We start from the raw sequence: 26,007 nt of genomic DNA on the forward strand, positions 1-26,007 counted from the left end.
AGGTAATGTTATTAGAATACGCGCCTAAAATAGACTAACGCATTATTATATTAGGAAAGGCCGGAAAATTTACTAAACGGCCCGTCCCGAAATCTAAGTATTTTTATATACATTTAACGAGGGCCCTACAATCTAGGTACTTAATATGGCGAGGCTCATCTCGTTCATTATTTAAAGGGCAAACCTAAGAGCAACTATGATTCTCTACTTTATTTGTCTCTAAAATAAAAGAAAGAGTCCTAGTTAATTATGTATTGAATTATAATACGTTGAACTATGAATTGAATTCTTCCAGCCAAGTCCAAATAATGAATTTGCTTGTGCACGATTGCAGCAACCCGACATTTCAGCCACCAGCGTTTGGGCTCAAAGTCGTGGATCAGTTCTAGAGCCCAACGTTCTTTTAATCTCCCCTAGGAGACCCTTTTGTGGGTTAGAAATCTTTGGGCTTGTTTGCCACGCATTCAAGCCCAATCTCCATGGTCCAAAAATTTCAGACTTTAACCAAACGAACTTACACTAATGCCTCAATCCTTTCTTTCAATATGCAATTAGTGGGCGAATCATAATAACTCAATATCGAAGCTAGAAGAGATGCAACTTCTGAACTATGACTACATGATATCCAGGCTAGGGTTATTGACACTAAAAATGAAGTATAAACCATTTCTACCATCTATTATACATGGAATTACTGGTACGAACATAGACATTCTTCCTAACCTTTTAGGCTCCATCATATTCCAGTTTTAATACTTTATAGAACAGGGTGCCATACTTGGACTATACTAAAATTGAACCACACTAAGTCGATTCTATTGAAGAGAATAGGCATAGGTTAATAGTCCATATACACAGTATCTCAAGTATTCAATTAACTTTACATACCACAAATATTCAGATAAGAAAGAAAGAGCAACATGATTCCCAGAATACACTACTTGTACTAGGATGAAACAGACTAAACTAACTACTTTCACATTATGCTACTGGATTCCAAACAAGTTGTTATTGAAGACTAAAGGCCAAAGATTATTCATTCATCAAGCTTCGTGTAATTACAATTTTACATATTTTTGTATCTCATCTTCTATAGATTCAAGGGATACCTGGAAATGGCAATACAATGAGAAGAGAAGGAGGTCAGCAAACAGGCTAGTAGCAGTCAATACAACAGCAATACACCAGCAACAACGACTCAATTAATACTTCAGAAAAACCCACAAAGGTTGTAAACCAACAGCAACAGCAAATACCAAGACAAACAGACTTAACCAAACTTGTATTAAACCTAAAACTGAACCAGTAGACCACTGAACCACTTAAGCAATCAAAAGGAATGAGAATCACTGTCCAGAATTCGAATTACACCTACGGATGTAATGAAACAGTATCTTTCTTTTGGTTTTCTGTTCTTAAACTCTCCAGCACTCTCTAAAGGAAACTAATTGTTTAAAACTCTCAAAAACTGGCCTCAACTCTCCTCAAAGATTCTTTTAAATTTAACCTCTGAAAACTGATCCTAAAAGCCCTCAAATAAAACTGGTCTTTTGGATCCTCAAAACTGCTCTCTAAGACTGATTAGAGAGGAACCAAAAGCAGAACCTCTCTCAAACTCCTAAGGTCTCAAAATTCAGAACCTTTTGAACTCTCTTAAAAAAACTGATCAAAGACTAATCTCCCTTATCTCAAAAAAAAAATTCTGCCCCTAACTCTGTATCTCTTTTTAGCCCTCTTAAGGTCTGAACCCCCCTATTCTAAGGTCTGCCCTGTATTTTATACCCTAAGACAGACCCATTTTCCAGCCTGTTTTAACACTTTGATCATTAAGAAATGTATTTCTTCCATCATATTCCCTGACAGCCACTACTAAGTGTCTAATTTCATTATTTAATTCAAATGTATATGGGCAGCCTGAATTTAAAACTCAGGCGTGCCCTGACAACCAGAATGAGCTTCCACTTGATTTTAACATTTTCACTTCAGTGATTTACCCTTAACTTCATTAACTAATGATTCCTAAACCGACTAACAAGCATGATACATATTCAAACAACAGCTTAAACAAACAAATTCACAAAACTCAACTGATTAACCAATTCAGTGTTTTATTCCAACAACAAAAGAAACAAGATAACACTGAATTGCCCATAAGATTGTTTAATAATACGCACGAGCATGGGATGAACAAGTTCTATTAAGTTGAAATGAACCATTTTGACTGACTAAATTATTAAACAAGGCAGGCTTACACACAACTGACTATACAGACTTGTGAGACCAAGAACAGATTCCCCAAATATTATGACAAACAAAACAGCGAATTGGCAACAGAATAAACAAAATGCCAAACGTTTCTTCTTGATAAACAAAATGGTCTAATAAACAAAATGCCAAAACAGAGGACTAGTCGAGTTTCAATCCGAAAACGACCAGAGAAAAGAAAAAGAGACGGGGAAAGATTGACAACAGAATAAACAAAACTAGGAAATAAACTCACCGGCCAGGCTCGAATTGGGAAATGACATGCTGAGTCAACACAACATAATGCCAAACGGTAATAAAGCGGTAAAAGCATCATTTAGCACATTAGGCCCAAACATGTAATAAAGTCGGATAACAGATAAAGCCAAAATAGAACAATTCATCTAAGCTCGAATTCAGAACCATGAACAAGAGATTCTGGGTTCTTGTCCCCAGCAGTGTCGCCAGAGCTGTCACACCTCCTTTTTACCTGCGCCCCCAGGGGCGTAAAGGGAGTTTTTCAATTAAAGGACAATCGAAACATGATTTATTATTAAGAATCAGAGTCGCCACTTGGGAGATTTATGGTGTCCAAAGTCATCGGTTTAATCCCGAATCGAGGAAAAGAATGACTCTATTTAACAGTATGCGCACTAGAAATCCGAGTAAGGAATTCTGTTACCCGGGAGAAGGTGTTAGGCATTCCCGAGTTCCGTGGTTCTAGCACGGTCGCTCAACTATTATATTCGGCTTAAATTATCTGATTTTAACAATTATGAACCTATGTGCAAATTTTAACTTTTTATCGCTTTTATTATTATTATTTTAAAAGAGAATTGCAATGTCATTAAAACACGTCTTGAACCACGTCACATAAATGCACCCGTGGTTTTTGACATATTTTAACATCGTTGAGATTTGTATTTGGGTCACATAAATGCGCACCCGAGTTTAGGGAGGTAATGTTATTAGAATACGCGCCTAAAATAGACTAACGCATTATTATATTAGGAAAGGCCGGAAAATTTACTAAACGGCCCGTCCCGAAATCTAAGTATTTTTATATACATTTAACGAGGGCCCCGCAATCTAGGTACTTTATTTGGCGAGGCTCATCTCGTTCATTATTTAAAGGGCAAACCTAAGAGCAACTATGATTCTCTACTTTATTTGTCTCTAAAATAAAAGAAAGAGTCCTAGTTAATTATGTATTGAATTATAATACGTTGAACTATGAATTGAATTCTTCCAGCCAAGTCCAAATAATGAATTTGCTTGTGCACGATTGCAGCAACCCGGCATTTCAGCCACCAGCGTTTGGGCTCAAAGTCGTGGATCAGTTCTAGAGCCCAACGTTCTTTTAATCTCCCCTAGGAGACCCTTCTGTGGGTTAGAAATCTTTGGGCTTGTTTGCCACGCATTCAAGCCCAATCTCCATGGTCCAAAAATTTCAGACTTTAACCAAACGAACTTACACTAATGCCTCAATCCTTTCTTTCAATATGCAATTAGTGGGCGAATATACAGTATCTCAAATATTCAATTAACTTTACATACCACAAATATTCAGATAAGAAAGAAAGAGCAACATGATTCCCAGAATACACTACTTGTACTAGGATGAAACAGACTAAACTAACTAATTTCACATTATGCTACTGGATTCCAAACAAGTTGTTATTGAAGACTAAAGGCCAAAGATTATTCATTCTTTAAGCTTTGTGTAATTACAACTTTACATAATTCTGTATCTCATCTTCTATAGATTCAAGGGATACCTGGAAATGGCAATACAATGAGAAGAGAAGGAGGTCAGCAAACAGGCTAGTAGCGGTCAATACAACAACAATACACCAGCAGCAACGACTCAATCAATACTCCAGAAAAACCCAGAAAGGTTGTAAACCAACAGCAACAACAAATACCAAGACAAACAGACTTAACCAAGCTTGTATTAAACCCAAAACTGAACCAGTAGACCACTGAACCACTTAAGCAATCAAAAGGAATGAGAATCACTGTCCAGAATTCGAATTACACCTACGGATGCAATGAAACCATATCTTTCTTTTGGTTTTCTGTTCTTAAACTCTCCAGCACTCTCTAAAAGAAACTAATTGTTTAAAACTCTCAAAAACTGGCCTCAACTCTCCTCAAAGATTCTTTTAAATTTAACCTCTGAAAACTGATCCTAAAAGCCATCAAATAAAACTGATCTTTTGGATCCTCAAAACTGCTCTCTAAGACTGATTAGAGAGGAAGCAAAAGCAGAACCTCTCTCAAACTCCTAAGGTCTCAAAATTCAGAACCTTTTGAACTCTCTAAAAAAAACTGATCAAAGACTAATCTCCCTTCTCTCAAAAAAAATTCCGCCCCTAACTCTGTCTCTCTTTTTAGCCCTCTTAAGGTCTGAACCCCCCTATTCTAAGGTCTGCCCTGTATTTTATACCCTAAGATAGACCCATTTTCCAGCCTGTTTTAACACTTAGATCATTAAGAAATGTATTTCTTCCATCATATTCCCTGACAGCCACTACTAAGTGTCTAATTTCATTATTTAATTCAAATGTGTATGGGCAGCCTGAATTTAAAACTCAGGCGTGCCCTGACAACCAGAATGGGCTTCCATTTGATTTTAACATTTTCACTTCAGTGATTTACCCTTAGCTTCATTAACTAATGATTCCTAAACCGACTAACAAGCATGATACAGATTTAAACAACAGCTTAAACAAACAAATTCACAAAACTCAACTGATTAACCAATTCAGTGTTTTATTCCAACAACAAAAGAAACAAGATAACACTGAATTGCCCATAAGATTGTTTAACAATACGCTCGAGCATGGGATGAACAAGTTCTATTAAGTTGAAATGAACCATTTTGACTGACTAAATTATTAAACAAGGCAGGGTTACACACAACTGACTATACAGACTTGTGAGACCAAGAACAGATTCCCCAAATATTATGACAAACAAAACAGCGAATTGGCAACAGAATAAACAAAATGCAAACGTTTGTTCTCGATAAACAAAATGGTCGAATAAACAAAATGCCAAAACAGAGGACTAGTCGAGTTTCAATCCGAAAACGACCAGAGAAAAGAAAAAGAGACGGGGAAAGATTGACAACAGAATAAACAAAACTAGGAAATAAACTCACTGTCCAGGCTCGAATTGGGAAATGACATGTTGAGTCAACACAACATAATGCCAAACGGTAATAAAGCGGTAAAAGCATCATTTAGCACATTAGGCCCAAACATGTAATAAAGTCGGATAACAGATAAAGCCAAAATATAACAATTCATCTAAGCTCGAATTCAGAACCCTGAACAAGAGATTCTGGGTTCTTGTCCCCAGCAGAGTCGCCAGAGCTGTCACACCTCCTTTTTACCTGCGTCCCCAGGGGCGTAAAGGAAGTTTTTCCAATTAAATGACAATCAAAACAGGATTTATTATTAAGAATCAGAGTCTCCACTTGGGAGATTTATGGTGTCCCAAGTCATCGGTTTAATCCCGAATTGAGGAAAAGAATGACTCTATTTAACAGTCTGCGCACTAGAAATCCGAGTAAGGAATTCTGTTAACTTGGGAGAATGTGTTAGGCATTCCCGAGTTCCGTGGTTCTAGCACGGTCGCTCAACTATTATATTCGGCTTAAATTATCTGATTTTAACAATTATGAACCTATGTGCAAATTTTAACTTTTTATCGCTTTTATTATTATTATTTTAAAAGAGAATTGCAACATCATTAAAACACGTCTTGAACCACGTCACATAAATGCACCCGTGGTTTTTGACATATTTTAACATCGTTGATGTTTGGATTTGGGTCACATAAATGCGCACCCGAGTTTAGGGAGGTAATGTTATTAGAATACGCGCCTAAAATAGACTAACGCATTATTATTTTAGGAAAGGCCGGAAAATTTACTAAACGGCTCGTCCCGAAATCTAAGTATTTTTATATACATTTAACGAGGGCCCCGTAATCTAGGTACTTAATTTGGCGAGACTCATCTCGTTCATTATTTAAAGGGCAAACCTAAGAAAAACTATGATTCTCTACTTTATTTGTCTCTAAAATAAAAGAAAGAGTCCTAGTTAATTATGTATTGAATTATAATACGTTGAACTATGAATTGAATTCTTCCAGCCAAGTCCAAATAATGAATTTGCTTGTGCACGATTGCAGCAACCCGGCATTTCAGCCACCAGCGTTTGGGCTCAAAGTCGTGGATCAGTTCTAGAGCCCAACGTTCTTTTAATCTCCCCTAGGAGACCCTTCTGTGGGTTAGAAATCTTTGGGCTTGTTTGCCACGCATTCAAGCCCAATCTCCATGGTCCAAAAATTTCAGACTTTAACCAAACGAACTTACACTAATACCTCAATCCTTTCTTTCAATGTGCAATTAGTGGACGAATCATAATAACTCAATATCGAAGCTAGAAAAGATGCAACTTCTGAATTATGACTACATGATATCCAGGCTAGGGTTATTGACACTAAAAAATGAAGTATAAACCATTTCTACCATCTATTATACATGGAATTACTGGTACGAACATAGACATTCTTCCTAACCTTTTAGGCTCCATCATATTCCAGTTTTAATACTTTATCGAACAGGGTGCCATACTTGGACTATACTAAAATTGAACCACACTAAGTCGATTCTATTGAAGAGAATATGCATAGGTTAATAGTCCATATACACAGTATCTCAAGTATTCAATTAACTTTACATACCACAAATATTCAGATAGGAAAGAAAGAGCAACATGATTCCCAGAATACACTACTTGTACTAGGATGAAACAGACTAAACTAACTACTTTCACATTATGCTACTGGATTCCAAACAAGTTGTTATTGAAGACTAAAGGCCAAAGATTATTCATTCATCAAGCTTCGTGTAATTACAACTTTACATATTTCTGTATCTCATCTTCTATAGATTCAAGGGATACCTGGAAATGGCAATACAATGAGAAGAGAAGGAGGTCAGCAAACAGGCTAGTAGCAGTCAATACAACATCAATACACCAGCAGCAACGACTCAATCAATACTCCAGAAAAACCCAGAAAGGTTGTAAACCAACAACAACAGCAAATACCAAGACAAACAGACTTAACCAAGCTTGTATTAAACCCAAAACTGAACCAGTAGACCACTGAACCACTTAAGCAATCAAAAGGAATGAGAATCACTGTCCAGAATTCAAATTACACCTACGGATGCAATGAAACAATATCTTTCTTTTGGTTTTCTGTTCTTAAACTCTCCAGCACTCTCTAAAAGAAACTAATTGTTTAAAACTCTCAAAAACTGGCCTCATCTCTCCTCAAAGATTCTTTTAAATTTAACCTCTGAAAACTGATCTTAAAAGCCATCAAATAAAACTGATCTTTTGGATCCTCAAAACTGCTCTCTAAGACTGATTAGAGAGGAAGCAAAAGCAGAACCTCTCTCAAACTCCTAAGGTCTCAAAATTCAGAACCTTTTGAACTCTCTAAAAAAAACTGATCAAAGACTAATCTCCCTTCTCTAAAAAAAAAATTCTGCCCCTAACTCTGTCTCTCTTTTTAGCCCTCTTAAGGTCTGAACCCCCCCTATTCTAAGGTCTGGCCTGTATTTTATACCCTAAGACAGACCCATTTTCCAGCCTGTTTTAACACTTAGATCATTAAGAAATGTATTTCTTCCATCATATTCCCTGACAACCACTACTAAGTGTCTAATTTCATTATTTAATTCAAATGTGTATGGGCAGCCTGAATTTAAAACTCAGGCGTGCCCTGACAACCAGAATGGCCTTCCACTTGATTTTAACATTTTCACTTCAATGATTTACCCTTAACTTCATTAACTAATGATTCCTAAACCAACTAACAAGCATGATACAGATTCAAACAACAGCTTAAACAAACAAATTCACAAAACTCAACTGATTAACCAATTCAGTGTTTTATTCCAACAACAAAAGAAACAAGATAACACTGAATTGCCCATAAGATTGTTTAACAATACGCACGGGCATGGGATGAACAAGTTCTATTAAGTTGAAATGAACCATTTTGACTGACTAAATTATGAAACAAGGCAGGGTTACACACAACTGACTATACAGACTTGTGAGACCAAGAACAGATTCCCCAAATATTTTGACAAACAAAACAGCGAATTGGCAACAGAATAAACAAAATGCCAAATGTTTGTTCTCGATAAACAAAATGGTCGAATAAACAAAATGCCAAAACAGAGGACTAGTCGAGTTTCAATCCGAAAACGACCAGAGAAAAGAAAAAGAGACGGGGAAAGATTGACAACAAAATAAACAAAACTAGGAAATAAACTCACCGGCCAGGCTCGAATTGGGAAATGACATGCTGAGTCAACACAACATAATGCCAAACGTTTGTTCTTGTTGGAGAACAAATGGGCGTCATTATTTTATGTTGAAACAGACTTGAATAAACTAAGAAATCCAAACGAACGACCCCCTTGTGCACTGATCCCAATTTAGGGTTCTAAGGCTTGAACTTAGATTTGATATTCGACTAACTTTGGTCTGATTCGAAAGGATTCCATGATGAATTCGTTATGAAGGAGTCACGGGGGGTATGTGGCGTTGATTTGGGGTCGATTTGGATGAACTAGGGTTTGGGTCGATTTCTTTGATCTAAGATTCGAGGGGCTCGGGGGTGATTCAAAGAAAAATGAGCGTGGAATTGAAGAGGGGATGGTTTGGTGGTTCAGGGGTGTGATTTTGGGGTTGTTTGGCCACCGTTTGCCGCCGTGGGCGATTTCCGGCGGGCGAAAAGCGGTGGTGTGTGTTTTGGTCTCTGAAGAGACGAGTGGGGGGGGGGGGGGTGTTTGGTATATCAAAATTAGTTGATTAATCTGGGCCGTTGGATGATGGGAACCAACGGTCCAAGATTAAGTCACTTAAGCCAAACGGGGTCGTTTAGGCTTAGCTGGGGCGGGTATGGTTCAGGGTAAGCGGGTCGGGCTAGAGACGGGTTATGGGAGGGGGATCTTAGACCGTTGGATTGGGTGATTGAACGGTTGAGATTGATTGGCGACGAAATGATGTCGTTTGGTATGGTCTCTTGGACCGGCCAGTTGAGCCTAGATATGGGGTGTGACATTGGGTCTGAACTTTTCTTTTAAAACTGGTCCAGTCCGATTTTTAACTCTTCTTCTTTTGTTTCTTCTTTTTCTTTTATTTTCTTTTTAATTCCTAATTACCAAAAATTCTAAAATAAATTGTAAAGCCAAAATTAACTTAGAAAATACTAATTAACCCTTAATAATAATTATCACATAAAATTAAATACAAAGATAATCACACAATTTTGACATTAGACACTAAAAATGCGAAGTACGTTATTTTTTTTTTTGATTTTTCATTTTCGTAAAACAAATTACTGTTTAATTAATCCTAAATTGCAAAATTAAATCGTAAATGCAAATGCAACACATATATTTTTTGTATTTTTCATTAATTAAATTAGAATAAACATTCACAGACAAAATACAAATAATTATCCAAAAAAAAAAAATGCCACGCAAATTCTCAAAATTGCACATAAAGGAAAATTATTTTATTTTGAATTTTTGGAAGTAGTTCTCATAGGGCAAAAATCACGTGCTCACAGAGAATAATATTATGCTCGATAGGAGAAAAGTTTGAAAATAATTTATATTTTCTGTACAATCAAAAAAGCATAAAATCTCAACAAATAATTAAGTCTTTGAATTAATAAAGCAACAAAAAAGTCAATTCAATTTTGTTTTAAAATTATTATATAAGTAAACTTATTTGTCAAGTTGATAAAACTCTTAAGGTACACAAATTATTTTACACAATACGAGCAGTTGTCGTGAAAGAAATAAGAAAATAGAGAAAAATTTATTATAATATAGTGTTAAAAGTTAAATTGCTAAAATGTTAAGTTGAAGCAATAAGGATATAACCCAAGACAAAAACAATTCACAAAAATTACCCTTATCATTTTTTCTTTCTTTTTATATTTATTTTAATAAATGATAGCTCCCTATATTTTTCATATCGTATTACATCATTTTTTATAATTCAATATTAGCTATTTTATACTTTATATTGTTATTTATCTATAGGCTTGCAGGAGCTATAGTTCTATCTTTACACTCACAAATTTCTAAAAGACCCAAAGATTCAAATTCTTCAATTTATTTTATTATCTTTGAATAATTATTGCAAAGTATTTTTTTGTTATTTGTTTATAGTATTTGGTAATAAAGGTAACAATAATTTTCATAAGATATATATTATCTCATAAATCATAATAAGACATATAAAGACTTATGTGGCGTAGGATTTCTTTGTTTAATGAGCTAGCTTAGTGAGATTAACATTCATTATATTTAGAAACTTACATTTTCTTTCTTTGATATTTTTTCAATAACTAAAACACATTATTGAATAATATATATATAATTTTTAAAAATTATATATTTATTGATATAGGTACACGCGCAAAGCGCGTACCCTAATACTAGTATATATTAAAAGCACAAAGGCCCTTAACGAAATGTCGTTCGCCTTTTTTAGCCTTAAAAAATCAGGTTCATATTGGACAAAATAGTCATTTATTTTGGGCTACATTATTCTTTAATAAAAAGGGACCATTACTTTACAGTTAGAAAATTTTGTCTCTGTATATTCTTTTTTGGTTCTATTGTTAACCAGAAAACCAATAAATATTATTTAACATCAATAAACTTAAATTATTTAATGTTGAGGGGTATTTTTCCAAGTGTAACACCCCTAAACGAAACCTACTCTTTGCTTATTCGCTGTTTTTCCCTTACAGTGTTCTTCAGTGTCTTTCTCTGCCTCTGCTTTTGGACCCATTACTGCGTCCGCTTTTAAGCTTATCAATTTGTAAACTGATCTTACTGAGATGGCTCAAGCTCAAGCGATTTCTTCAGTGAATCTTCTCTTCCGGGGCTCCATAAAAAGTATTCGTATTCACTTTTTTTTGGGCGTTTGTGTTATCAAGAAATGGTTTTAAACCTTAAAGATTGGATTTTGAAGCTATTTTTAATGACCCTTTTGTAAATGCAGGTTCACCTCGGATTCAAGATAAGCTTTGCTGCTCTAAAAAGTTGGATTCTTTACAAGAGGTTGGGTTCTTGATTGACACCCTTTAGATTTATTTTAATGTTATTCAGCTGAAATTTTTACTGATGGGGTTTTTGTTTTTAAAATTTTCTTGTTATTGCAGCTTGGTGTAAAAGCTAGTGAATTTAATGGTCTTGCAATTGCTCATAGCCGTTCTAGCTTTGCTTTGCCTTGTGCCACTCATGGTAGTAGTTTTTACCATATTTTATTTGATTGATTATATAGGTCTATAATAAGTCCATGCACGTGCAAGCTTGATTCTTTTTCTTGTGTTAGTTCAAGTGTTTGAAATATTTTGTGTCAAATGATTTCCTTAAGGATTTGGGTTGATAGTTGAGTTGGGAACTTGGAACTAAAAGGACCTTAAATTATTGCTATTCTGAAGGAGTATTCTTTGAGAAAAATTTGATCTTTATAGGGGAATACAGTTTAACTTCATTCATATTCTTGTGGATTTGGAAAGAACATGAATCATGATTCTTTCCTGCTAAAAATGGTCTATGCAATTCTAGTTATTCTTGTTCTAACGCGTCTGCGGTCTATGACTTGAAAGTCTCTGTATACAATGGAATATAAGGATCCCATATAAAGGCCAAATTAGCATGGCAAAAAATGTCTTCCATGAGAAATACTTTATCATATCATCTTCAATGTTTGGGTGGATATAAAGTTGGTGGAATATGATTTTGGTGGAAGATGGGGCTAATGTTGGGGCTTGGATATTCTTTTCATCGATTATGAGTAGAGTAGAGAAATATAGACATGCTAGAAGGAGTGAGCAATAAAGAATTGGATTTAAGCGGAAGCTTTGTGGACTTAAGCTGTTATTTTCCTCTTAAAGAAAATATTTTCAAAAAATGCTAATGTCATGTCCTTACTGCTTCCTACAATTTTCAGTTGATAGCATAATGATGAAAAATTTACTTGAATATTGAAGGTATCCAGGCAGTCTTGACCAATGACAAAGAGACGGCTAGTTCCAGCGTGGTTGGGGAAAAGCCTCTGCGCAAAAAATTGAACAAAGTGGTTCTAGCTTATAGTGGTGGTTTGGATACTTCAGTTATTGTACCTTGGCTGAGGTAGCTCCTTTTTGTTTTCTTTTATTTTCTTTTACAGCATTGTTGACCTAGGGTAAGTCCCTTCTGTTGCATGTAAGCCTCACTGTCTGAATATTTTTTTGGTGACGCTCTTAACCTCAAATGTTGGTTGACCACTTAATTTACCTCTTTTAGCAGTATGCTGTTAGTTCTGCAAAAATATTTCTAGAAATTCATCTTGTATGTCAGCTTTACAAGGTGGAATCTCAGTTAATATTGTACTGTTTGTTATGTATATCTGAAGTATATGTAGATGAGCGGAAAGGCTTGTTAAATATGAGAACACTACTATCTTTGTGATGTATGGAAAAGGATAACTTTAGGCAATGAAAGCAGCTCAAATTCAGCTTAAAGATAACGGCTATGTTTGACCCTTTTTTTGTGTGGAAAAAACAAGAAGATAATAGTTATAGTTGATTGGAAAGAGATCCAAGTAATCCAATCTATTAAACACAAATATCCGTCAGTGTTGTCAAAGGCGCGCTTAAGCCCTAAAGCGAGGCTCAAAGCATGTTGAGCACTTCGCCTCACTTTGTGGGCGCTTCAGTGTCACATCAAGACTCTAAGGCATACTTTTCCTTGCCAATGAGTGTAATCATGAAAATGCGACACTAAACAATTGATAATTCACCTTCTTGATGCCAGCAATACAACACCTTACTTCATCAAAAAAAAAAAACAATTGATAATTCACTTTATCGTAATATTTTTGTCCATATATTTGTTATTCATGGTTATAATTATTGCTCCTGGACTACATATACATATTTTTACTTTTTCTCCATTTTCGCCTTTTTTCATTAAAGCCACGCTTTATTTGCGCTTAAATCCCAAAGGGCCTTAGAGTTTTTTTGCCCTTTTCGCCTTTGATAACACTGATATCCATAGTTCACTTTTATTCTACTTTGGTAATGATGTAAGAAGAAGTGAGGATTCATATCGTCGACCCCAACTTGTTTGGGACTGAGGCATAGTTGTTGTTTTATCAAAATACAAAAATAAGTTTCCTGAAAAAGCGAACAATTTTGTTGCATGGCCCGTATGCGATGCTTTCGTCCCTTCGTCTATTTCTTAATTTTCTTTTTTGTTTTGCAGGGAGAACTATGGATGTGAAGTTGTCTGTTTCACTGCAGATGTTGGTCAAGTATGTTTTTCTCTCTAGTCACCTATTAGTAGTTCTTTTTGTTCTTGTTCAGAATAAATTATAAAATTATTGTGCATAAAATGGAACTGTCAAACAGAGAAGTTTATTTTTGTAAGAACCCATGTGTGAGATGAATTAATTCTTTCTCAGGGGATTAAGGAATTGGATGGTCTGGAAGCGAAGGCCAAGGCAAGTGGGGCTTGTCAATTAGTAGTGAAGGATTTGAAAGAAGAATTTGTGAAAGACTACATATTTCCTTGTCTGCGAGCTGGTGCTATCTATGAAAGGAAATACTTGCTTGGGACATCAATGGCCCGCCCTGTTATTGCTAAGGTGAACTCCAAATCTTAAATAATAAATTCAACCTTTGTTGTTATTTTTTCCTTCTGTGAACCACCAGTCCCACCTTCCCAGGATAAGAGAGAAAATAGATCCAGTTGGAGAAGTTCATGTTTGTTTGCCAACAAAATAAAGGTCTAGCTCAAGTTTAGTGATAACTCATGTCTGTCTTAATCTCATTTTTGGTCTCTGGTCAGTATTGCATTTAATTGGCACCTAACCAAGGATATTGGACTATTTTTGCTCTTGTAAAGCAGGTTATGCGAATAAGATCATAATTGGTTTGGATAGTACCCCAAGTTAATAGTTCGTAAAGCAGGTTATGCGAATAAGTTCCAAAATCTTGGAATCATAATTGGTTTGTATATTACCCCAAGTTAATAGTCTAAGTTGTTTCGTGACAGACACTTTCTCCTACATAGTTCATTTTTTAAGTGGTAGTTTGTCCTAAAATACAAGCATCAAACAAAAGAACTGAAAAAAGGAAAAAAGGAGGTAGTCACATCAATTAGACAATCACATGCACAACTACTCATTCCGTGAAAATAGAGCTTGTGAGAGAACAGTGTACAACTCTTAGCTCTAGGGTCCAATCATTCCAATAATTGGACTAAGCTTGTTATTATAACCTCTCAAGCAACTTCTCAAGGATATTAAATGTAGAGAATTCCCAAGATTTGGTGCTTCACAGGGTGTAGGAGGTAGGAAATTAACAAACCTTGTCATTAAATAAAGTTGTCATATGCACAACGTTTGTGCATACATTTAAGAGAAAATCGAGATTTTGGAATATAGGCACCATTTGGAAAAATAGTATGTCTGTCCCCGAGTCACTAGGGGTGGGCATAAAATCCGAAAAACCGGACCGAACCGAATTAATTCGATATTTCGGTATCGATTCTTCGGTTTTTCGGTATTAATTTGGTATGAAATTTTCTGTTATTCGGTACCTCGGTACAGATTTCGGTATTCAAGATTTAATTTTTCGGTATTTCGGTATTATCGTAATACCAAATTCGGTACCTCGGTACAGATTTTGGTATTCAAGATTTAATTTTTCGGTATTTCGGTATTACCGTAATACCAAAATATTTCCCATAACTATAACTATAACCCAACCGGTCAACCCAAATTACCCAACCCCATAATGCATAATCCAGGAACTATTAGTAATAAAAATAAGCCCAAGCCCAACTCAAGTCAGACGCTATCAGGCATCAACTAGGTTAGAGTTCACTTCTCCATCTCACTTCTCTGTTCTTCTCCCCTTGTTTCTAACACCCTCCTCGACGAGACAACGACTGCAATTGCTTCAAGTCTTCAACGACGCCTCCCCATCCTCGACGACTCCTCTCATAACTCCTCCCCTTGGCAAGGAATTCAAGCTTTCAACACTCAACAAGTTCTCGTTCCTCAATCTTCATCATTGCTCATACTGTAATGATTGGTTTTAAAGAAATTAATTTAGGAAGTAGAAACTTAATTTAACTCTTCAGTTAGGAGGAGTAATTAATTTTCCAGTTGTTCGTTTATTCAATTTAATTTAACAAAGTTGTTGCTAAGAGGCTGTAGTTTTACCGGCAATTTTGGGTGCTCTGTTGTTTAATTTTTAAGGTCTGAAGTAGAATGAGATTTCCTTTTTGGTTAAAATCAATGAATAAGGATTCATATTGTTGACCTTGAGATTTTCTCCTTTATTCTCAATATAAAAATGAGAATTACTAGACATGTGTTGCCTAAGAACATACAAAAGCACTCATAAGATGGAATATGTACTTGAAGCTTCGTCTCACTCCCCCCAACCCCTAACGCCGGCGGCGGAGGCTAATCGAAGAACAACAATGCGGTGTTAGCCAATTTTATTATGGGAGAAAAGGTCTTTTTCACCTCTGAAGACAAATCCTTTGAAATCACTGATATTAGTGAGGGCCAAAGAGGTGGTTTCTTTTTATTGAACACAATAGATGTTTCACCAGTAAGTTAAAAATTGATGAAAGCAATTTGAGATGGGTCTGTCATAACCTGAAGCAGGCATCAAGGGGTCAAGGAGATCTTTACAGAAGATGGGGAGGAAGCAACAAGATCTTTTGCATAGAGTCTACCGGAACTATAATATCCATGGGCGCTTCATCAGAATAGAAAAATGGTTGGGAAATAGAAAATCGGCAATTATAATCCCGGAGGTTGATTACAACACATGTTGGTGCGAAATCGCCGACAAAATTCTCAGGTTCTTAGGCAAGCCATCCAGTCCAAACCTCCAAAGATTCACCACTCCTGATTTCTCTTACATTGAAGCAGCAAGCATTCAAAAATGGCCAGAAATAGCAGCTCAAGCTCAGGTCTCGTCAGAGATCTCGTAAGAGGAAACCAGTTTGAAGCTCAACAAATACCTTTCCTGCTGCCTTGTGGGCTTCTTTAACGACCCATTCTGCTCAAGCCCTAGTGCAGAGATCATTCAACCTTGGTTCCCGAAGAGATGGAGGATGACAATGGGGTTGATAGTTACACCACTTTCGCCCAACTATTTTCTTTTCCGGTTCCCTTCGACAAGAAGCAGAGAGAGTTAAAATTGGTGATTGGTTTTGGAATGGGCGAAGACTCACTCTTGATTGGTGGTCTCCGGCTACCGGAACTAAAGCTACAGTGGTAAAATCAGATCACCGATGGATTAGGGCTTTCGGTATTCCTTTACATGCATGGTCGGAAAGCACTCTGAAGGGTGACAAGTGTGGCGGCTATATCAGTGCAGATGAGGATACGAAGAAGAGAAATCATCTGTTATGGGCTCGCATGTGTTAGGAATGGTGCACACGAGATTCCAAACAAGATGTATTTGGTTGTAGGGGAATGGGCTTTCGAAATCTCTATCATCACTGATGCCCCGTTAAGCACGTCGATGAAGCCGGCGCCGGAGATGGAAAGATGAAGAAGAAGATTGACCTTCGGTCCTGTGACCATCAGTCCTGTGACCTTTGGTCTAAAGAAGCGTCCACATCAAACTTCACGCCTCACATGTCATCAGATTTTAAAATTGAAAAGGATATTAGGGTTGGGCCTACTAATGTTAAGTTAGTGGCCCAACATAAGGCCAAAGGCCCAAAACCCAATCTGTATCTGGACCAAACTTATTATGCTAAAAGAAAGAAGGGAAAATGGTTTAGTGACTCTTCAAAAGGGATGCAAAGGCAGGAATAGAGAGTAACTGGGCCAGCCCATTATATTAATGGCCCAATAAAAGTTGCTGGAGAGAGAAATACAGAAGTTATTAATCCTAAGCCCCCCTCTTCGGTGGCCCCTGTATCTGATTCTGAACTTGCAGCTTCAGGCGTTGGAGAATATGAAGCCGATGATGAAGCAAACCACATACAATCTCTTCCTCTTCTCAAATTTCCATCGTTGCAACGGGATTTAATGATGGCAAATGCTTCCGACATTGCCTTCTCCGACCTTTCCTCTCCTCCTGGCAGTGATACCGTATTCCTTCCCTGGCATGGCGACACTTCCCATGGGAAACAAATGGTTCATACTCCAGCAGTAATTTAGACATCCCAATGGACCAAGATAGTCATCGCCAAGGCATGCAAGGCTTTCGGGGTGAATTCGGCAGGCTTCGAGCATGAGATATTTGATATGATTCTAAGAATGGAGGAAAAAAGACGATCTCAACTCCAACAACAAAGGGGGAATAAAAATGGGGACAAAAAATCAAAGAAGGGTAAAAGTGAAGCTCAGAAACTGGTATGCACTTTGAACTATGACAAAGGTGGAGGTTCAGATAGGGGCAGCTACCACAAGACATTCTTTGAATGAAAGTCAAGCTTATCAGTTGGAATATTAGGGGGCTCAATGATATGAGCAAAAGAAATACCATCAAGTCACTTATACAAAAATGGAGGCCGAACATTCTTTGCCTTCAGGAAACAAAGACTGAATTTTTTTCTGTGGCTATAGCTAGAGAATTATGGGGCTCTAGATGGGTAGAATGGGTGGAGTTGAAAGCCAGCGGCACTAGAGGAGGTATAGTTATCTTATGGGATAGAAGACTTTGGAATTGCATTGATTCAAAGCAAGGGAAACATTCTATCTCGGCTATGCTAGAAGGAATTCAGGTAGACATTAGACTTTGTTTCACTGGAGTCTATGGGCCTCACTCTAATCGGGAGAGGGTGGATTTGTGGAACGAATTAGCTGCAGTAAGAGGGCTCTGGGATGAAAACTGGATTGTAGGGGGGACTTTAATGTTTGTAGATTTGAGAGTGAAAGATTCAATTGTATTAGAAGATCAAGGGCTATGAAAAGCTTCTCTGACTTTATTCAAGATATGGGCTTAGTTGATCTTCCATTGCAGGGAGCCTTTTACACGTGGTCGAGGGGGGAAAACTCTTTACAGGCCCTCAGAATAGATAGGTTCTTGATATCCTCAGAATTGAATGATCTCTTTGGCTCTGTAAAGCAATTAGCCCTCCCTATCGTTGTTTCTGATCACAGACCAATTGTGTTAGAAAGTGATGACTGGTCTACTGAACCCTCTTATTTCAAATTTGAAAATATGTGGTTACACCAAGAAGGGTTTATTGACATGGTAAAACAATGGTGGCAAGGCTATGTGATAAATGGTTCTCCTGATTTTATTCTTTCTCAAAAGCTGGAATTCTTGAATAGAGACCTAGTCATATGGAACAGGGAAGTCTTTGGCAAAATCAGCACCAGAACAAATAAAGCATTGGAAGAACTTCTAATCCTGGAGCAAGCAACTGAAGGAAGGGTGCAGACTCAATCTGAAAAGAGTAAGATCCTGCAATTGAAAATGGAGATACAACAGTTAGTTAAATCAGAAGAAACATCATGGAGGCAAAAATCAAGATGTTTATTGTTGAAAGAGGGTGACAGAAATACTAAATACTTTCAAAGGATAGCTAACTCCCATAGGAGATACAATTGCATCGATAGACTACAGGTGGGAGAGGATATCATTGAAGATAAAGCGCAGGTGAAAGAGGTGATTCTTGATTTTTATCAAGAACTCTACTCAGAGAGTGAAAACTGGAGACCTGGTGCAACATTTGAGGTCTTGGAAGCCTAAATGCAGAGGAAAAGGATAGTCTTGAACATATTTTTGAGGAAGAGGAAGTGGAATGCTATCAATTCTTGTGCCCCGGATAAGAGCCCTGGACCCGATGGTTTTACAATGACTTTTTTTCAAAAGTGTTGGGACACTATAAAACAAGATCTCATGGGAACCTTCAACCACTTTCACAACAATTGTCACATGGTTAAATCATGCAATGCCTCTTTTATTGCTCTTATTCCTAAAAGGAAAGGGGCAATTGAACTCAAAGATTTTAGGCCCATCAGTCTCATTGGTAGAGTCTACAAGATAATGGCAAAGGTCCTAACTACTCGGCTAAAAAAGGTGATCGGGAGGCTGGTCTCGGGGTACCAAAATGCATTTATCAAAGGTAGGCAAATCACTGATGCCGCCCTCATTGCTAATGAAGTGCTAGATTGGAGACAAAAAAGTGGTGAACCTGGTCTTCTATTCAAGCTGGATATTGAGAAGGCTTTTGACAAACTAAATCGGCATTTTCTAATCTCAATCCTAAGACAAATGGGATTTGGAGAGAAATGGATCAAATGGATCAGATATAGCTTCACCACAATGAAGTACTCTGTGCTCGTTAACAAAAGCCCTGTAGGCTTCTTCTCTCCTAAAAGAGGAATCAGACAAGAAGACCCCCTATCTCCCTTTCTATTCATCTTAGCCATGGAGGGGCTTAGTAGAATGCTGGAAAAGGCCAAGCAGATGCAATGGTTACAAGGTTTTGATGTGGGTAGCAACTCGGGATTGACAGTTTCTGTATCACACCTATTATTCGCAGATGACACTCTTAATTTTTGTGGAGCAGATAAATCTCAAGTTCAGTTCCTTAACCTCACTCTCATGCTTTTTGAAGCCATGTCAGGTCTCCACATTAACATGTCTAAAAGCATTATTTTCCCCGTTAATGTAGTTCCTGAGCTAGAAGAGTTGGCAGATATTATGTATTGCAACACTGGTTCCTTCCCTACCTCATATCTTTGTCTTCCTTTGGGTGCCAGTCAGAGATCTACTGAAATATGGAATGCAGTTGTTGAAAAGTTTGAGAAAATGTTGGCTTCTTGGCAGCAACAGTACCTATCTCTAGGCGGCAGATTAACACTAATCAACAGTGTTTTGGATAGCATACCTACCTATTTCATGTCCCTCTTTCCAATGCTAGTCAAAGAGCCCGTTTGGATTGGCTTAAAAAAAGTGCTTTTAAGCACTTGCTTAAAAGCACTTTTTTTTAGTGCTGAAGCTTGTTCTCTAAATAAGTAGTTATGTGTTTGGATAATAGTGCTGGAGCTGGAAAAAAGCTGTTGAAGTGTTTGGTAAACAAGTGCAAGTAAGCACTTTTTCTGTTAAAATGACTGAAATATCCTTAAAGCTGTTAACACACGAAAAATAAGCTTATTACTACAACATCCTTAATGTAAAATTACCCAAATACTGATTAATTTATGTCTTAATTAACTCTAAATTAAATTAATTAGATAAGATTATTTTTAATAAATATAAACTGAATGGCAATAGAATTGTAATATGCTTTTGTTCTGAATATTCAACTACTAAATAAAACTATTTGTTTCTAGAGTGAAATGAAAAAAAATGTAATAGAAGTATAAATTATTGCCAATAAAACTAATGCCTCAGCCTTTGCATCGTTTTTTTTTTCTATGCTAGTTCTCACATTTGTCTAATATTAGGTAATTAAGGGTTTTATTAATTACTTATCACAGAAAAATAAAGCAACCTAATTTATTATAATAATATGAAGAAAAATATCTGCTACGTCAAAATGGAAGATGGAAAAAATGACGTTATGACTTAATTAGTAAAGTAAGGGTATTTTGTAATTTATAAAAAAAAGGAGGGATAATAAGGTCAATTACTTGGTCAAACATGAAAAGCTTTTAAGCTAAAAAGCAATAAGTTGGACATTCCCAACTTGTTGCTTTTGGCTTAATTCAGCTTAAAAGTACTTGACTTAAAAGCTGTTTTTAGGTTTGCCAAACACTCAAACAAGGCAAAATGTGCTTTTAAGCTGGTTTGACCAGCTTTTAAGCCAAACCAAACACCCTCAAAGTACAGAAACAGCTTGACAAGATTAGGAGATCTTTCCTATGGGAAGGTAATAGCTCCAGCCACAAATTCCACCTAGTCAAATGGGCCAAAGTCACACTTCCTAAAACACTAGGAGGTCTTGGGGTCAAAGACCTAGCACTTTACAACAAAAGCATGTTAATGAAATGGCACTGGAGGTATAACCAAGAAGATGCTGGCCTTTGGAAGGAGATAGTTCAAGCAAAGAATGGGGATAATAGTCACTGGTGTACCAATGCTATCAGAACACCTTATGGTACTGGGTTATGGAAGGGTATCAGGAGACTATGGATGGCTTCTCTTGCAACACATCTCTTCAGATGGGAAATGGGGCACTCATTCAATTCTGGAAAGACAAATGGCTGGGACACTCTACTCTAAAGGAGGCATTTCCAAGACTATTCCTAGTTGCAACCAACCCAGATTCTACTATTGCTCAAAACAGGAGGACAACACATGGAGACTGAACCATAGAAGAGACCTAAATGACGGGGAGATTGAGGACCTATTTGCACTTCTTGAAAGCCTCCAAAACAGCTCTTTCAACACCCAGAGCAGAGACAAACTCAAGTGGGGCAATAGCAGGGAAGGCACTTATTCAGTGAAAGCAAGTTATCTTCAATTAAGCTCCAACAAAGACTTAATTGATCAATGGCCTTGGAAGCTTGTCTGGAGAGCAAAATTACCACCAAAAGTGACATGCTTTAGCTGGATCACTTTAAAGGGAGCATGCTTAACTCAGGATAATCTCATTAGGAGGAATTTTCAACTACCTAACAGATGTTACATGTGTCTTTGCAACCCAGATACAATTAATCACCTGTTTCTTCATTGCCCAGTTGCAACAAGTATATGGAACATGTTTTTGCCACTTTTTGGACTGCACTGGACTATGCCATGCAATGTCAGGGAGGCTTTCTTGAGTTGGAATGCCTGGAGAGTTGGGAAGTCCATCAAAAGTATATGGTCTATGATTCCTGCTTGTATTTTGTGGTGCATATGGACAGAAAGGAATCATAGATGTTTTGATGGCTTTTCAATTGCCAACCATGCACTCAAGGCCAAATGTTTAGTTAATCTTTTTAGTTGGGTTAAATTTACACCTCTATATAACCCTGACTCTTATTTGGAATTTATCAGCGCCTTAGTCTTACAATAGTTTTTTTTTTTTTTGTCATTTGGGCTGATATTTCCCTTCTTTTGTAACCTATGCATCCCCTGGATGCTTCTTGTTAATGAAATACAATTTATTTCATAAAAAAAGATGGAACATGTACTTGAAAGATTATAATCTTCTTTAACAGATATATTGGCATTCAGGTGAATCGGGCTATTAAGCTTGAATTCATTTCTTAACAACCTTTGCCTTTTTCTTCAATAATTTCTTGCATCAAACAGAAGTTATCAAATGTCAATCAACTAACTTTGTTTGATTTCATGACCAATTCACTACTTTTTCGTCTACAAAGACTTGGTACGATACCGAAACCGTACCGAACCGAACCAAACAAGAAAATACCGAACCGTACCGAACTATTTTGGTACGGTATTTGGTATGCACAATTGATATACCGAAGTACCGAACAGTAATTTATAAATACCGTACCGAAGTACCGAATGCTCACCCCTATGAGTCACTTTAACCTTTCTTGACATTGGAGGTTATAGAAAGATGGGGCTGCTTGTTGGCTTTCTAGCAGTAGATTATTTGCTTAGGAGTCGTATACAGCACCCCAGATGAATTTCCTATGGTTGGATTCAGGTAGGTTCACCTCTCAGAATGCGACCTGACTGTATGAGAGGAAACATTACTTTTGGCAGAAGATTATAGAAAGCTATGGCTGTCTTCTGGCTCCTCTTGCAATAGATTTTTTGCCTGGGAGCTATGTTGCTCAGATCCTCCTCTTGCAGTAGCATTTTCTGGAAAATTGTCCGTAAAAGCAGTTCAGGTTGGTCTTTCCTCTATATAATTGCCTGAACTGCAGCGAAATGAATAATTTATTAACCCGTATCGCAAAGAAGCCGAAGAATTTGCCAGTCTTTACAGACAAGCTTCTCATGGAAGAACAAAATCAGCAAACGAAATTCTTAAGTACATAAAAAGATCATGAGAAATGATAAAACTTGCATTTGCAGGAATTCTGATGCACTCGTTTTCATTTGTTCACGATTTATGTTTGGTTATTAAAATTTCTTCTGGTCCGCTTGTGATCTTTAGATGTCTGCTAGACTGCTACTAGTTTCTTTTATTTCCCCATATTAAATGTGTTTTGTACGTCAAGCTTTTACATTTCCAGAAAGATGAACATGCTAGTAAAGTACCAGCATGGGCATCTTCACTAGGTATAATCTATGCGGCAAACTTTTCGTGTCATATATTGGTCCACCAAACTAACCTACTCAATTTTCAGTCATGAATCAGATATAACAATTGATAATCTAAATGTCCAAATTTTAGTATCGGTGCTCTCATTGCCTTAAATTAGTTTTGGACTCTGAAATTTAGCTGATAATTGCAGGCAATGGTTGATGTTGCCCGAGAGGTCGGAGCTGATGCTGTTTCTCATGGATGCACAGGGAAGGGAAATGATCAGGTATTATCCTGGATCTTCTTTTTAACTTTACTATGTCAATTGATCAGATCACTATTCTTCAGCTTCGTCTAAAACCTATTTGTCTGAGCCCAGGGGACAATTATGCTTCTTTACCATTACAGGTCCGTTTTGAGCTGACATTCTTTGCGCTGAATCCTGAGCTCAGTGTTGTTGCCCCATGGAGGGAATGGGAAATTACAGGAAGAGAGGACGCTATTGAATATGCTAAGAAGCACAACGTACCAGTTCCCGTGACAAAGAAATCCATCTATAGCAGAGACAGAAACTTGTGGCACCTTAGTCATGAGGTAATATTAGCTTGTTTTGGACCTATGTTGCTTGTTGATACTACTCATTTAGTATGCTGATTGTTCTTTATCCTTGACTTAGTTGCGAAGTTTCGGAACTTCTTTCCTTTTTTATCAAATACCATTTCCTGTTTTCTTTTTCTGCTTGTCTAAATTTGGAATTTTGTATCAATACAACTGTTTTCTTTTCACTAAGAATTTTGACCAAACGAACAAGCTCATCTTCCTGGGAGCAAATAGTTATTTACTATGTAAAACAGAGTACTATAAAGGGGTATCAATCTGAATTGGGATATGTATAGGAATGTCATGATTGGTAAATGAATCACGAAAAAGTTGAATCTCTGCTCTTAATAGTTTTTAGTGATTTCCTTAGTAAACAAGGAAATAAGAAACTAAAAGATCAAGAATTAAGAAAATATTATGACGTAGGCTCTGCCACTTGGGCGGAACTAAGACGGGCACCCCTCCAAAGTGCAATGGAGCCCACCAACCTAGGCCATGGGCATTCTTGATCGCCCATTGAACCCTGTTCAGGTAAGTTTTGTAAAAAAATATTGAAGTAAGGCTATGTGAATAGCCGATTATACCCGTAAAACTCATTTTGATATGGTATTGAAGGGAGATATTCTGGAGGACCCTGCAAATGAGCCAATGAAGGATATGTACATGATGTCAATTGATCCTCAAGATGCACCTGATCAACCTGAGTAAGAAATTTTTTTCCCCTCATTAATTGCAGTAGTAAGATCTAAGCATTTTGTTTCCTCAGTTTTAAAACTGTTTCCAACTGTGAAGGTATGTAAACATTGGGATAGTCGCTGGGATTCCTGTTTCAGTAAATGGGAAGGAGCTGTCTCCTGCAACTCTTCTTTCTGAGCTAAATGAAATTGGCGGGAGACATGGAATTGGACGAATAGACATGGTTGAAAATCGGCTTGTTGGAATGAAGAGCCGTGGAGTATATGAAACTCCTGGGGGAACTATCCTCTTCACAGCTGTGCAGGAACTCGAGTCTCTTACACTTGATCGCGAAACAATCCAAGTCAAAGATTCTCTTGCCCTCAAATATGCTGAGTTAGTGTATGCCGGCAGGTGGTTTGATCCACTTCGTGAGTCAATGGATGCTTTCATGGAGAATATTACAAAGACTACAACGGGTTCAGTTACTCTCAAACTATACAAAGGATCAGTTTCAGTGACTGGTCGTCAAAGTCCACATAGCTTGTACAGACAAGATATCTCATCGTTTGAGAGTGGGGATATCTACAATCAAGCTGATGCTGCAGGATTCATTCGGCTTTATGGACTTCCGATGAGGGTTAGGGCAATGCTTGAGAAGGGTCTTTAATTTTTTGATCGTGTCGTGAGTTGATGAAGGGGAGCCTTGGCGCAACGATAAAAATTGCCGCTATGTGACCAGAGGTCATGGTTCAGGCTGCAGAAACAGCCTCTTGCATAATGCAAGGTAAGGCAGTAAGACCAATATGGTCTGGCCATCGCCTGTCCCCTGCATAGCGGAAACTTGCAGCAGACTATCCTTTCTTGAATTGATGGTGTGTAGTGTTGAAAAGAACATCAAGGGTCAGTAGTATCTTGTTCTTCCATTTTGTTGCACTTAGTTCCGTATTTTACTCTGGAGGCTTGTTTGTTCAGATTGTTTTGTAGACTTTTTCTCTCGTTTGGCATATTTAAGGCAAAACTTTTGGACTTTATAGTCCTTTATGGAAACTTGCTGAATCACATATCAATAGTCAAATAGGCAAAAAACGTTAGGTGATTTCTGTACCTCAGAGAGGGAGGGAAAGTGATTTTGAGGAGAAGCACGAAAAAGTATTCTCTCCAAAAACACTTAGAAGTAGTTTAGAAACACTTTTGAGAAAAATACATTTAGAAGTAGTTTTTAAAAACTTGTC

At 37.2% G+C, this 26,007-nt stretch overlaps 1 protein-coding gene and 1 pseudogene across 1 annotated transcript; one reads left to right on the forward strand and one right to left on the reverse strand.

The window, feature by feature from the left end:
- The first annotated feature begins 11,202 nt into the window (after positions 1 to 11,202).
- LOC107780821 (argininosuccinate synthase, chloroplastic-like) lies at positions 11,203 to 25,442 on the forward strand. Its single transcript, NM_001325302.1, is given in 10 exon segments — positions 11,203 to 11,260; positions 11,367 to 11,425; positions 11,527 to 11,608; positions 12,361 to 12,502; positions 13,616 to 13,664; positions 13,815 to 13,997; positions 23,709 to 23,783; positions 23,906 to 24,091; positions 24,713 to 24,801; positions 24,890 to 25,442. Coding segments are annotated over 10 exon segments (1,476 nt in total).
- On the reverse strand, positions 24,499 to 24,636 carry LOC142175019 (U1 spliceosomal RNA; annotated as a pseudogene).
- Positions 25,443 to 26,007: the final 565 nt, after the last annotated feature.

Source organism: Nicotiana tabacum, chromosome 20 (assembly GCF_000715075.1).
Source record: "Nicotiana tabacum cultivar K326 chromosome 20, ASM71507v2, whole genome shotgun sequence".
Taxonomy (NCBI): Eukaryota; Viridiplantae; Streptophyta; class Magnoliopsida; order Solanales; family Solanaceae; genus Nicotiana; species Nicotiana tabacum.